The sequence below is a fragment of the Caretta caretta genome, chromosome 1 (assembly GCF_965140235.1).
Source record: "Caretta caretta isolate rCarCar2 chromosome 1, rCarCar1.hap1, whole genome shotgun sequence".
Classification (NCBI taxonomy): Eukaryota; Metazoa; Chordata; order Testudines; family Cheloniidae; genus Caretta; species Caretta caretta.
In genome coordinates, this window is record NC_134206.1 from 56,715,538 (window position 1) to 56,730,799 (window position 15,262).

At 46.2% G+C, this 15,262-nt stretch overlaps 1 protein-coding gene across 6 annotated transcripts in view; it reads left to right on the top strand.

The window, feature by feature from the left end:
- Positions 1-15,262, top strand: part of INTS6 (integrator complex subunit 6) — an 83,536-nt gene that overhangs the window by 29,330 nt on the left and 38,944 nt on the right. For all 6 annotated transcript variants that reach the window (XM_075128330.1, XM_075128325.1, XM_075128328.1 and 3 more), the window contains one exon: positions 13,540-13,723. In XM_075128330.1, coding sequence (XP_074984431.1) covers positions 13,540-13,723 — 184 coding nt within the window. The remainder of the gene's footprint in view (positions 1-13,539; positions 13,724-15,262) is intronic.

Here is a 15,262-nt window from a genome sequence, read left to right on the forward strand (position 1 = left end):
GCCTTGCATCTATTGTGTCTCCTCCCTCTATGCTGCCTTGTAGAGTGTGAGGCTACATTAACAACAATGTGTTAACCCTTGAGGACTCAGCCAAGTGCTAGTTCATCATTTAGCAGCAAGGCATTCCCTGGGAAATATCCCACGCTCTTTCACCCTCTGATTCCACCACCTCAACCAAGCTTCACAATCATCATTGCTGTGTACAGCATTAAATTGTTTGTTTAAAATTTATAATCTGTATGTGTGTATATATATGTACAGTCTTGTGTGGCAAAAAAAAATTTCCCTGGAACCTAACCCCACCTATTTACATCAATTCTTATGGGGAAATTGGATTCGCTTAACATGGTTTCACTTAAAATAGCATTTTTCGGGTACATAACTACAATGTTAAGTGAGGAGTTACTGTTGTCTAGTACTGCTCCAAATGTGCTCACATAACTTTCCTCCCAGAGAAATACTGATATTGTTGATTCCTGCATTGGAGATCACCCTGATATATCTGATTGTGAAGTTTACTTCAGGGTCCTTGAGATTATTCTTGACTTCCCATAATTCTGTTAGTCCAGATGTTCTTAAAATTCTTCAAAGGCTACAGTGATACTATCCTGTCGGCAGTTCATTCTATAATTGAGCTGTCTATTTCAATGCAGATGTGATTAGTTTGTCTAAATATCACTACTAGGCTAACTTTAAGCAGTCTGTATATTTGTTTTCCTACCGTCCTCTGAGTAAGGGCAGTACCCCAGCCTAGCTGCTGTTAAGGGGACATGAGCTTTTAAGGCCTGACTCTGGACAGACAACCACAGCCAATAATCAGGAAAGCCACCTGTGTACCTTTTTGGATCTAGCAAATTACCACCTAGTATCCAATCTTTCTTTCCTGAGCAAACTAACCAAATAGTTCTTGAAAGTAGTTTTCAACTATTCCTGTACATTGCTGAGATCTTGGACCTTTCCAGTCAGGTTTCATGCTGGGATGTGGAATAGGAACTGCCCATGCAGATGGGCTACCACTTCTTGTCCATTGATGAAAGGAAGACATTTTCTCATGTTACCAGCTCCTTCTGCAACATTTGCTACTGATAGCATCAGAATACTATTGTTCTGCTTTGACATTTCAGGGGTTATTGGGAAAATGCTGAGCCGGATGAGGTCCTTCCCTTAGGATTGTACTCAGGGTGGTGATACAAGTAACTTCTTTTCTGTTACTAGACCACTCATTTGTGAAATCTCTCAGTGCATTCACTATAATTTTTCTCATCCTGTTCTTGGTCTAATAATGGAAGTCTCAAGGGATGGCACTGTAGTGCTGCTTATGTTTAAACAAATCGTCTGGCCATACCAATCCAGAAGATTCTGGATCATGCAGTGCAAATGTGGCTACTTTTTGTCCTACCTGCCTTTTTAATATGATTTGTCAATGAGCATTGGTGTCTGTTGTTCTCATTACAAGAATACAGTAGAGGATACCACATATAAAGATGCAGTCCGTGGATGAGGACCTTCTGTTTTGAGGGCACAAAGCTCTTTGCTGAGAAGACTGCCACCTCCCTTTATATCCTGAAGGATTCCAGGGCTACCCTCCGGTCACTGGTATCTATACAGTGGGACAGAAGAGATGATTTAGTCCACAATCCCAGCATAGACCATGCATGTCTCAATACCAACCTCAGCTCCACTGTAAGATGTAAATAAAGAAAGGGAAATTTCCTAAACAGAAACCATCTGGCCCACAATCTTCATCCCAGCCCTATACGTCTAAACACCACTTTTGATGGGCAGGTCGAGGCACCGTTAGACTATTCCCCCCCCCAGCTGACACAGCCAACCATCGTTCCACACCCATATGGCCATTGATTGGCAGTGTTCTGCAGTGCCTGGAACTGCATAACATCAAACTGATGGGACTGTCTGAACTGGATACTCCAGCTTACCTCCGTACCTCCTTCCTTGTCCCTCTTCAGGGACTCTTCTCATGAGAGTTTACTATGATGCAAGATAGGTCACTTCCTCCAGCTAGGAGCCATAGAACCAGTACCTCAACATCTGTGAGGCATGGAGTTCTACTCTCGTTATTTCCTAATACCTAAAAGGAAGGGAGGTTGGAGACACGTACTAGACTTCAGAGCTCTCAACAAGTTTGTCAAGGCTCAAATTTCAAGATGGTCACCTTATTGACAATCATTCAGCATTGGAACAGGTAGACTGGTTTTTGGCCCTCAAACTCTAGGACATCTATTTTTGCATCTCAATCTACCAGCTCACAGACAATTTCTTAGATTCACTCTGGGACACGACCACTACCAAAACAGACTGCTTCCCTTTGGTCTATCATTAGCCCTGAGGGTATTTTCCAAGGTTCTCTCAGTGGTGGCCACTCATTTATGCTCTCAAGGGATAATGATTTATCCATACCTGGACGATTGTCTCCTTGGACCCGATCTCTCCGGGAAGCTCACCAAGTCACCGACACTACAATACATTTGTTTGTAGAGCTGGGTCTACAGAGCAGCACCCAAGATGTCAACCCTCACTCCAGTGCAATACCTGGAATTCATAGGGGCTGACCTCGACATGTTAGAGGCCAAAGCTGTCTGTCTTCAGTACAGGTTCCTATCCTTAGTCTTACTCATAGACAACTTTCAGAGCAGCCCACAAGTCAGGCTTTGCCTCCAGTTCTTGGGACATATGGTTGGGGCACGGCGGTGATACCTCATGCCAGGCTTCCCATGCAATGCCTCCAAATATGGTTTGGTTTACAGAGTGAACAAGGACAGGTTGTCACTACCCACCAGGATCAAAAACTCCTTAAACTGGTGGAAGGACCCAGGCATTGTTTCCAAAGGAATCCCCTTCTTGAAAACATCACAATCATTGCTCCTCACCACTGACACGTCATTCATAGGTTGGGGCGTGCACCTAAATGGTCGCCCACCGAGATATCCCTCCACATCAATCTCCTCAAGCTGAGAGTGGTTAGAAATGCCTGTACCCATTTCCTCCTACTTATCTCGCGCACACACACACACACACACACACACAGATCCTGAGACAACGTTGCCTGTATGTACTACATCAATTGGCAAAGGGGAGCCAGATCACCTTTCTTTGTGCAGAAACAATGAGATTATAGAATTGGAAATCTCACACAACATTACACTGTCTGCAGTGTACCTCCGGGTACACAAAACTCGGTAGTGGACAGTATCAGTTGCAAATTCCCACACGAACATGAGTGGGAGATGCTTAGGTACTTCATGACCTATTCAGATGATGGGGGACACTGTCTACAGATTTGTTCGCCATTCAGCTGAACAAGAAGTGTCCATGCTACTGCTCCAGACCGGAGATGGGATAACATTCCTTAGTTGATGCTCTCTGTTAGAGAGCTTATTCCTTCACTCTCCCACTTCCCTGGTCCTTCTCACATGAACAGAGAGCAACAATACCCAAAGTCCGAAGGTGCAAACAATTCAATGTTTGTTGGGGTGAACTTTCAGCAAGCTTAAATCCAAGTTCCTTTTTCCTTATTTTCGAATCCCAACTTACTTCCTGTTTGCCCCTAATTTATATAGTAATATTCTTAGCTATACCTTAACCAATCATTCTACTGAAATTTAACTAACCAATCCTAACATATTGTAACATGATTAGCGAACCAATTATATCCCACCACCTTAATTGGTTTACACCCAGCAAAATTAATTATACAGCAGACAGAAACAATCACAGAACCAGACAGAGACCCTGCCAATAAACAATAGCAAAGTGGGAACTATAATGACAAAACAATACAGAAGTGAGGATTTCACAATTACATCTATAAAGACATAAGGGTTTCCCAGCTGTGTCTATTGATAAGTGAGTTCTTACCAGACAGAAAACTATCAACCTAAATTTCCTTTTACATCTTCTAGGTTCTTCCCTTTCTCTGGAGGTGATAGATCGGATCACCTTCCTAACAGCCCCATATTGACTAGTTTGGAATGTGAGGATGTGACCGTACGCTTCCCAGCTTATGGCTGCCTCTGCTGCTTAGCCAAAGGCATTGGCCTAAGAACAGGGCCTCAGACTGTCACAGTGAGAGAAGGCCCTTACACAGATTCTTTCTTGTATACCGCTATTACTAGCTAAATGATAAACATATACCTACATTCTTAGAGTATAGGCCTTTACAGACAGGCCTGAATATCTATATTCTAACACTCTACCCCTTTTTTTTCTTTTGGGATCCTCCTGCCCAGGTATCCCTGGAAAAGCATAGGACATATGGCGACACACTTTCTGACAGGGCCAAGCATCAAGGTGGAAGGTGTTGATGTTCCATCTGTCCCACTGCCCCTTGTGTAGTACCATGCACTGCACCTTCTCTCGTACGGTCATACTACACCTATTCCAACTAGTGTTCCAGACTTTCCAGTATAGTGGGAGAAGGTTGGGTCCAGGTTGTCTAGTACACTACAGGGGCTTACTACATTACTTACAGGTTATAATTAGTGGCTGTTCTCTAGGGGGTTGTGCCCCCCTTGATTGTTTCCATATGCAATGTAACACACATATAGTTAACAATACACCAGCTGCTATGATAATCCACGGCAACACCAAGAGTCCTGACCACTGCAGTATGATCCAGCATCCTGGCCACCACCAAAAACACTGCTTCTCCTTTGATAAGGTTAAAATTTTGTCAGCACCATCCTGTAGTGTGTATTGTAAGTGTGGCCAACTGTTGGCGCTTGCAGCAAGTTGCTCTTGTAATTTTTGTGTACTTTTGTCCATTTTGTGTGTCCATTGAATATCCACAGTGAAATCTGGTATTGTCCAAACCAATTCAACTACCTGGTACGGTATGGGATAGTAGGTGCTAGTTCGATTGTTTACAACGATTAAGTCCACTGATCCATTGGTGCACCATAGTCCAGGTGGCAGTTTATAGAAGTTCATAATTTGGTCGTACACTGGAAGGATTTTGCCTCCTAGTGTTATATTGGAAGATTGCATACATTCCCAACAGAATACACCGTACCCCATATACATTACCCCTAAATGCCCCCCCTTTGCAATGGGCCATTGATCCTGCTCTTCCATAGTCATAGGAGAGGGGCACATCCATATTCCTCCTCTGGATATACAACTGCTTAGTGTGATGCAACTGCTCCAGACCGGAGATGGGATAACATTCCTTAGTTGATGCTCTCCTCCTCCCCTGGGACAGGGACCGTTTCTACATGTTCCCTCCATTTCCCCTACTGTCGAAGGTCCTGCTGAAAATAAAAAGGGATGGAGCTCGTGTCATTGCGTGTTTCTACTTGGCTGAGACAGATGTGGTACCCTTACCTCTCTCAGCTTGCAACATGTCTGCTGATCTCTCTCTTGGCCATTCCGCACCTCCTCTCACAGAGCAAAGGACGTACTCTACATTCCAAACTGGGAATTCTGTGCTTCAAAGCACGGCTCCTGTTTGGTTCTAACACCTAGAAAGCTTCTGTTCAAGAGACATGACGCACTTACCTGCAGAAATGGTCCAGGTTTCAGATTTGGTGCATGTCCCAACGAAGCTTCCCAGCATCTGCAGTTCTTTTACATATCCTAGACTATGCTTTAGTCCTAAAATGGTTCGGACTATCTCTAAGCTCTCTCAGCCCTGGTCTACACTAGGACTTTAGATCGAATTTAGCAGCGTTAAATCGATTTAAACCTGCACCCGTCCACACAATGAAGCCCTTTATTTCGACTTAAAGGGCTCTTAAAATCGATTTCCTTACTCCACCCCTGACAAGTGGATTAGCGCTTAAATCGACCTTGCCGGCTCGAATTTGGGGTACTGTGGACACAATTCGATGGTATTGGCCTCCGGGAGCTATCCCAGAGTGCTCCATTCTGACCGCTCTGGACAGCGCTCTCAACTCAGATGCACTGGCCAGGTAGACAGGAAAAGAACCGCGAACTTTTGAATCTCATTTCCTGTTTGGCCAGCGTGGCAAGCTGCAGGTGACCATGCAGAGCTCATCAGCAGAGGTGACCATGATGGAGTCCCAGAATCGCAAAAGAGCTCCAGCATGGACTGAACGGGAGGTACGGGATCTGATCGCTGTTTGGGGAGAGGAATCCGTGCTATCAGAACTCCGTTCCAGTTTTCGAAATGCCAAAACCTTTCTGAAAATCTCCCAGGGCATGAAGGACAGAGGCCATAACAGGGACCCGAAGCAGTGCCGCGTGAAACTGAAGGAGCTGAGGCAAGCCTACCAGAAAACCAGAGAGGCGAACGGCCGCTCTGGGTCAGAGCCCCAAACATGCCGCTTCTATGATGAGCTGCATGCCATTTTAGGGGGTTCAGCCACCACTACCCCAGCCGTGTTGTTTGACTCCTTCAATGGAGATGGAGGCAATACAGAAGTAGGTTTTGGGGACGAAGAAGATGATGAGGAGGAGGTTGTAGATAGCTCACAGCAAGCAAGCGGAGAAACCGGTTTTCCCGACAGCCAGGAACTGTTTCTCACCCTAGACCTGGAGCCAGTACCCCCCGAACCCACCCAAGGCTGCCTCCTGGACTCAGCAGGCGGAGAAGGGACCTCTGGTGAGTGTACCTTTTAAAATGCTATACATGGTTTAAAAGCAAGCATGTGAAAGGATTACTTTGCCCTGGCATTTGCGGTTCTGCCTTTGCAAAAGGTTTCTGGGGAGGGCAGCCTTATTTCGTCCTTCATGGTAGGACACTTTACCACTCCAGGCCAGCAACACGTACTGGGGAATCACTGTAGAACAAAGCATTGCAGTGTATGTTTGCTGGCATTCAACCAAAATCCGTTCACGCGGTGGGAGGAGGCAAAATGCGACCTTGTAACGAAAGCACATGTGCTATGTATGTAATGTTAACTTTCAAGGTTTACCCTGAAAGAGTGTAGCCACTGTTTTATAAAATGTGTCTTTTTAAATACCGCTGTCCCTTTTTTTTTCTCCACCAGCTGCATGTGTTTCAATGATCACAGGATCTTCTCCTTCCCAGAGGCTAGTGAAGCTTAGAAAGAAAAAAAAACGCACTCGCGATGAAATGTTCTCCGAGCTCATGCTGTCCTCCCACACTGACAGAGCACAGACGAATGCGTGGAGGCAAATAATGTCAGAGTGCAGGAAAGCACAAAATGACCGGGAGGAGAGGTGGAGGGCTGAAGAGAGTAAGTGGCGGGCTGAAGAGAGTAAGTGGCGGGCTGAAGACAGGGCTGAAGCTCAAAGGTGGCGGCAGCGTGATGAGAGGAGGCAGGATTCAATGCTGAGGCTGCTGCAGGACCAAACCAGTATGCTCCAGTGTATGGTTGAGCTGCAGCAAAGGCAGCTGGAGCACAGACTGCCACTGCAGCCCCTCTGTAACCAACCGCCCTCCTCCCCAAGTTCCATAGCCTCCACACCCAGACGCCCAAGAACACGGTGGGGAGGCCTCCGGCCAACCAGCCACTCCCCCACAGAGGATTGCCCAAAAAAAAGAAGGCTGTCATTCAATAAATTTTAAAGTTGTAAACTTTTAAAGTGCTGTGCTTAAAGTGCTGTGTGGCATTTTCCTTCCCTCCTCCACCACCCCTCCTGGGATACCTTGGTAGTCATCCCCCTATTTGTGTGATGAATGAATAACGAATGCATGACTGTGAAGCAGCAATGACTTTATTGGCTCTGCAAGCAATGATTAAAGGGAGGAGGGGAGGGTGGTTAGCTTACAGGGAAGTAGAGTGAACCAAGGGGCGGGGGGGTTCATCAAGGAGAAACAAACAGAACTTTTACACCGTAGCCTGGCCAGTCATGAAACTGTTTTTCAAAGCTTCTCTGATGCGTACCGCGCCCTCCTGTGCTCTTCTAACCGCCCTGGTGTCTGGCTGCGCGTAACCAGCAGCCAGGCGATTTGCCTCAACCTCCCACCCCGCCATAAACGTCTCCCCCTTACTCTCACAGATATTGTGGAGCACACAGCAAGCAGTAATAACAGTGGGAATATTGGTTTCGCTGAGGTCTAAGCGAGTCAATAAACTGCGCCAGCGCGCCTTTAAACGTCCAAATGCACATTCTACCACCATTCTGCACTTGCTCAGCCTGTAGTTGAACAGCTCCTGACCACTGTCCAGGCTGCCTGTGTACGGCTTCATGAGCCATGGCATTAAGGGGTAGGCTGGGTCCCCAAGGATACATATAGGCATTTCAACATCCCCAACAGTTATTTTCTGGTCTGGGAATAAAGTCCCTTCCTGCAGCTTTTGAAACAGACCAGAGTTCCTGAAGATGCGAGCATCATGCACCTTTCCCGGCCATCCCACGTTGATGTTGGTGAAACGTCCCTTGTGATCCACCAGAGCTTGCAGCACTATTGAAAAGTACCCCTTGCGGTTTATGTACTCGGCGGCTTGGTGCTCCGGTGCCAAGATAGGGATATGGGTTCCATCTATAGCCCCACCACAGTTAGGGAATCCCATTGCAGCAAAGCCATCCACTATGACCTGCACATTTCCCAGGGTCACTACCCTTGATATCAGCAGATCTTTGATTGCGTGGGCTACTTGCATCACAGCAGCCCCCACAGTAGATTTGCCCACTCCAAATTGATTCCCAACTGACCGGTAGCTGTCTGGCGTTGCAAGCTTCCACAGGGCTATCGCCACTCGCTTCTCAACTGTGAGGGCTGCTCTCATCTTGGTATTCATGCGCTTCAGGACAGGGGAAAGCAAGTCACAAAGTTCCATGAAAGTGCCCTTACGCATGCGAAAGTTTCGTAGCCACTGGGAATCGTCCCAGACCTGCAACACTATGCGGTCCCACCAGTCTGTGCTTGTTTCCCGAGCCCAGAATCGGCGTTCCACAGCATGAACCTGCCCCATTAGCACCATGATGCATGCATTGGCAGGGCCCATGCTTTCAGAGAAATCTGTGTCCATGTCCTGATCACTCACGGGACCGCGCTGACGTCGCCTCCTCGCCCGGTATCGCGTTGCCAGGTTCTGGTGCTGCATATACTGCTGAATAATGCGTGTGGTGGTTAATGTGCTCCTAATTGCCAAAGTGAGCTGAGCGGGCTCCATGCTTGCCGTGGTATGGCGTCCGCACAGAAAAAAGGCGCGGAACGATTGTCTGCCGTTGCTCTGACGGAGGGAGGGGCGACTGACGACACGGCTTACAGGGTTGGCTTCAGGGAGCTAAAATCAACAAAGGGGGTGCCTGTACATCAAGGAGTATTTCAGGCAGGACTGCACGGAGGGTTCCAATAAGAAATGGTGCACCTAAGTTATCGTTGTTATTGGAACAAGGAGGTTAGCCTGGCCTCTGATTGATACATGGCTAGATTTACCTCGCTGCACCTTCTCTGTGAGTGACTGCAGTGTGACCTAGAGGAATGAGTCCCCTAGACAGGGGAGGAGGCAAATGAGTACAAAACAAATCTGGTCTATTTCTTGTTTTGACCCACTCCATCTATCTTTTACATCTTTGGCTGGCAGCAGACGGTGCAGAAGGACTGCATGCCATCCACATCTCATGGCTGCTTGGCAGAAGATGGTACAGTACGCCTGCTAGCCATCCCCATCTCTTGCCTGCCTGGCAGAAGATGGTGCAATACGACTGCTAGCAATCCTCATCTCTTGCCTGCCTGGCAGAAGATGGTACAGTACGACTGCTAGCAGTCCGTATCGCCTGCCTGCTCACCATAAGATGGTTCAATAGGACTGACTGCAGGACTAAAGAGAATGACCTGGTCAAGTCACTCCAAATTTAGTCCCTGCGCCCATGTCTGCCCAGGCGCTCCCAGCCGACGCGGCCAGGAGCACCTCGGACACGATGAGGACGACTACCAGTCGTATTGCACCGTCTGCTGCCAGAAGGCAAGGGGTTGCTGCTACTGTGCAGCAAAGCCGTACCGCGTCTGCCAGCACCCAGGAGACATAGGGTGACGGTTACCTGAGCGGGCTCCATGCTTGCTGTGGTATGGCGTCTGCACAGGTAACTCAGGAAAAAAGGCGCGAAATGATTGTCTGCCCTTGCTTTCACGGAGGGAGGGAGGGAACGGGGGCCTGACGACACGTACCCAGAACCACCCGCGACAATGTTTTAGCCCCATCAGAGCGCTCCATTGTGACTGCTCTGGACAGCACTCTCAGATGCCCGATTGTTTGCCATTGCTCTGACGCTGGGAGGGGCGCTTACAGGGTTGGCTTCAGGGAGCTAAAATCAACAAAGGGGGTGGCTTTACATCAAGGAGTATTTCAGGCAGGACTTCACAGAGGGTTCCAATAAGAAATGGTGCACCTAAGTTATTGTCCTTATTGGAGCAAGAAGGTTAGCCTGGCCTCTGATTGATACATGGCTAGATTTACCTCGCTGCACCTTGACTGCAGTGTGATCTAGAAGAATGAGTCCCCTAGACAGGGGAGGGGGGGGAAGCAAATGAGTACAAAACAAATCTGGTCTATTTCTTGTTTTGACCCACTCCATCTATCTTTTACATCTTTGGCTGGCAGCAGACGGACTGCATGCCATCCACATCTCATGACTGCTCGGCAGAAGATGGTACAGCACGACTGCTAGCAGTCCGTATCGCCTGCCCGCTCACCATAAGACGGTTCAATAGGACTGACTGCAGGACTAAAGAGAATGACCTGGTCAAGTCACTCCAAATTTAGTCCCTGTGCCCATGTCTGCCCAGGCGCTCCTGATCGACCTCACAGAGGCGACCAGGAGCACCTCAGACATGACGATGACGGCTACCAGTCGTACTGTACCGTCTGCTGCCACAAGGCAAGGGGTTGCTGCTACTGTGTAGCAATGCCGTACCGCGTCTGCCAGCACCCAGGAGACATAGGGTGACGGTTACCTGAGCGGGCTCCATGCTTGCCATGGTATGGCGTCTGCACAGGTAACTCAGGAAAAAAGGCGCGAAATGATTGTCTGCCCTTGCTTTCACGGGGGGAGGGAGGGAACGGGAGGCTGACGATATGTACCCAGAACCACCCGCGACAATGTTTTAGCCCCATCAGGCATTGGGATCTCAACCCAGAATTCCAATGGGCAGCGGAGACTGCGGGAACTGTGGGATAGCTACCCACAGTGCAACGCTCCGGAAGTCGACGCTTGCCTCGGTACTGTGGAAGCGCTCCGCCGAGTTAATGCACTTAATGCACTTAGAGCATTTACTGTGGGGACACACACACTCGAATTTATAAAACCGATTTCTAAAAAACCGACTTCTATAAATTCGACCTTATTCCGTAGTGTAGACATACCCTCAGCGTCCACCTAGTGGCTATTACAGCCTTTCACCAACCTGTAGGGGAGTACTCTGAACTGTCACACCCAACTACAAAAAGGTTCCTCAGTGACATAGTAAACTTATTCCCTCAACTTCAGCTTCCTGTCACCACATGGGACCTGAATCTTGTACTGAAAGGACTGACTAGGCTCCCCTTTGAACCATGGACACCTGTTCACTAACATACCTATCCTGGTAGTAGCGTTCCTGGTAGTGATTTTCTTGACCAGGAGAATAGGAGAGATAGCAGCTCTGATGGCACATCCTCCCTACATGGTATTCTTCCGGATAAGGTTATGCTCAGACTGCATCCAAAATTCATCCCTAAGGTAACCTCCTACTTTCACATGAATCAGTTGATTCACCTTCCAATCTTCAACTCCAAGCCTCATCAAGACAACAGGGAGGCTATATTGTGTACCTGGATGTCAGGAGAGCCCTGGCCTTCTACCTGGACAAGACAAAGATCTTCAGGAACTCCCCTAGGCTTTTCCTCTGCACAATGGAAAGTTCCAAAGGCTCAGCAATATCAGCCCAAAGACTTTCCAAGTGGGTCTCGAACTGTATCAGACATTGTTACCCAAGTTCATCATATGACCCCTCCAGATGCCATTCATACACACTCAACAAGGTCAATCTCCTCATCCGTTGCCTCCTTCAAGGATGTCATTATCTTAGAGATCTGGAGAGCGACAACATGAGCATCAGTCCACACTTTTGCAGATCACTGTGCCATCGCTGGGGACTCTGCCTTTGATGCCATCTTCTGCTCCATGGTGCTGTCATCTGTAATAGGCTCAACTCTGAAGTTCTGACCCTCCAGAAAGGATACTGCTTGGGAGTCACCTACAGTGGAACACCCATAGGGACACTACTGGAAGAAGAAATTATTCACCTTGTCCAGTAATGATGGTTCTTTGAGACCAGTGTTTCTATGAGTGCTCCACAACCCATCCTCCTTCCCTCTAGTTCTTGTGTTCTGTGCAGTAGAGAAGGAAATGGGGAGGGTTAGCCTGCATGCGCTGGCTAGTCTCATGGCACAGCACGAGAAAAGACCACATGTGCGGGCCCAATGGACACTGCTACCAAAGTTCTCCCATCAGCAGCACAGGGACACAAGCATACCTAAAGTGGAGCACCCACAGGGGGGACACATCTTGAAGAACCACTGTTACTGCATAAGGTGAGTAACTTCTTTGTCCTTTCTTCAGACAATGAAAATAAAATGGGGAAGACTCTGTACTCTTGGATGGCATTGTTAGCAGCTTAAAAGTTCTTCATAGTTCTCTTCAGATGTTGAGTCAACAGCATGCAGTAGGAAGGCATTTTTCCCTGTATGGATGCTTGTTAGACATTGTGATGTCCTTGGGTGAACATGAAATGGGTCATTTTACGTAAATATTAATTTAAATCTTTTTATTTTTCTCTTTCTGTACCATGTCATGGTGGACCTAAAAGTTTAAATCTGTCTGTAGTATATCCAAGGTGAAGTGCTTCAATCACTTCTTTAAATTGCTCATTGTGTGCGACATTAAAAGTGATATTGTCATAAAAATTGCAACTCTTATCAAGTTAAGTCTTTTGACTTTTAGTTCTGATGGTGTAATCACCAAATGAACCCCAGAAGTTGGCAAAGGATAAAGATGAGCAGGATCTACTCTTCGGTTAAGCTGCTGTGGAAGCTAGAAGGCCTGTAACAGAGACTTGATTTATCATTAGTGCTAGATTTTGATACCGATGGCACTGAAATTTTTCTTTTGCAGGATCATCATACCCACCAATACTCTGGTCTTCCACTTAGTTGATAATTTCATTCATTGGTGCATTTTATATTGAAGATGAATGCAAAGAAACAGACTTTCTGAAATGAGCCTGGATCCTTTCGGTGCTTACCAAAAACAAACTTTAATTTAGTACACTTTAGGCAAATGAGATTTTAATATTGCTGTGGAAAGAACATTGCAGTAATGCAGTTCTGCTTGCAGGATTCTAAAATAAAACAAGTTTAAAGAACTTAAAAGTAAATGTACATCTTCAGAACTTCATATTGCTGTGAAATGAGTTTATGTACAGTGTTGACTGAATTATGGATCTCTCATATTTATTAGACATAAAAAATCTACTATGTTTTATATTGTAAGCTTCTCTGGGTTACATATCCATGTGGTTGACTTGTACAATAAATTGCAGTCATGTAGCTACTAGAATTTTGAATTCACTGTTTTGTGAAGAAAAAGTTTAAATATTTTTCTTTTCAGCTCCATTTACCTCTCAATTCTCCTTTACCTGGAAGTGAATTGACTAAGGAACCTTTTCGTTGGGATCAGAGACTGTTTGCTTTAGTTCTGCGTTTGCCTGGCATCACAACTCCAGAATCAGAGCAGATAGCAGGTGTGCCTGTTGATGACTCAGCAATTACACCTATGTGTGAAGTCACAGGAGGTGAGTGCCTTAGCTTCACTTGACAAAGTAGATCTTTCAGAAAAGTGATCTAGCATATAGCTCAGTTGTATTAGATAGTGTTTGAAAATTTGACTCCTTTGTTTAATCTCTTTAAAACCCTGGGCACAATGGGGCTACGTGTTACAGCTTTCTTAGGACACATAAGTAGTAACATTACAAATAAATTCATCTGCTAATAGTCTTGAAAGAATGTGCATTTGCTTTCTTCAGCAATTTTGACTAGAAGGGGGAAAATATACTTTGTAGTGTAGACACTCAGCCAGAATTCTTAAGAATCATGAAATCTGTTAGGTAGTGAGATTGTGTTCAGTTTGCTGGCACTGGACATGCTAGCATTCGAAGGCCATAGGGTGTGTTTTCTTTTGAGAGCTTTTAAATATTTCTTAAATGAAGAACATTTTTGGACAAATGTCTGCACTTTCCCTTTTCCTCCACTGCCTCTCGTGTTCTTTTGTAATCTCTCATGGTTATCTCTCATTTAGATTGTAAACTTCTCTGATGCAGTCTAGAAGTTAAGTCTTGTCTGTAGAGTACCATGAGCACACACCAAGTATTAAAAAAGAAAAAAGATCCTTTTGATAGTAATTGGGGTGGGAGAAGAGGGAGAAAAGGAAAGAATTTAAAGAAACTTCAAGTAGATGTGATCCCCACACTTCTCAGAATGTAAAGCAGATGCCTCAACCACTGGATTAAAAAGGCTTTTTGGGCCATTTAAAAGGTGTTGAAGTGTGCCACAAGGGGGAGCTCACATTCCAAGAGTTCAGTAGAGACCTTAAGTTAACAAGGAAAAAATCCTTAAAATGTAAAAGGCAATAAAGTTAAAATGAAGTATGTTTCTTAGTTGTTACCAAGATGCGTGCAGAACTTCATTAATGAAATCATTTAATAGACTCTCTTGCTGCTTCAACGAAGTAACATATGTTTTCTTTGTAACTTGTTTATATATTTCTCCATAACTAGATCAGCAAAGTTTCTTGTTCTTCCTTCTAGTTTCTTGATTAAGAATTAAAAGAGCTGAATGTCAGCAACTTGGCTAAGGGATGACTAAGAGGGGACATAAGTCTAAAATACTTGATAGGCATAATCTCGAAAGTAGAAGAGACAATACATAGTGATACACAGAGGTATAACTAGGAGTAATAAGATGCAATTACGGAAGGAAAAACATTTACAGATGTATTGGGCTGTGCAGTGTCTACCAAGGGAAGTTATGGATGCATCAGTGTTCCCTCTAATTTTTTACATCCATGTGTGGAATTAATTTTGTTATGTGCACCAATATGGAGGTGATGTGTGGTGGGGGTGGGGCTGAGGGGTTCGGAGTGTGGGAGGGGGCTCAGGGCTGGGGCAGAGGGGTGGGGTGCGGGTTCTGGGGTAGGGCTGGGGATGAGAGGATGGGGTATGGGAGGGGGCTCAGGGTTAGGTCAGAGGGTTGGGGAGTGGGGCAGTGTGGGCTCTGGGCAGGGGCAAGGGATCAGGAATGTGTGAGGGTGCTCAGGGCTGGGGCAGAGGGTTGGG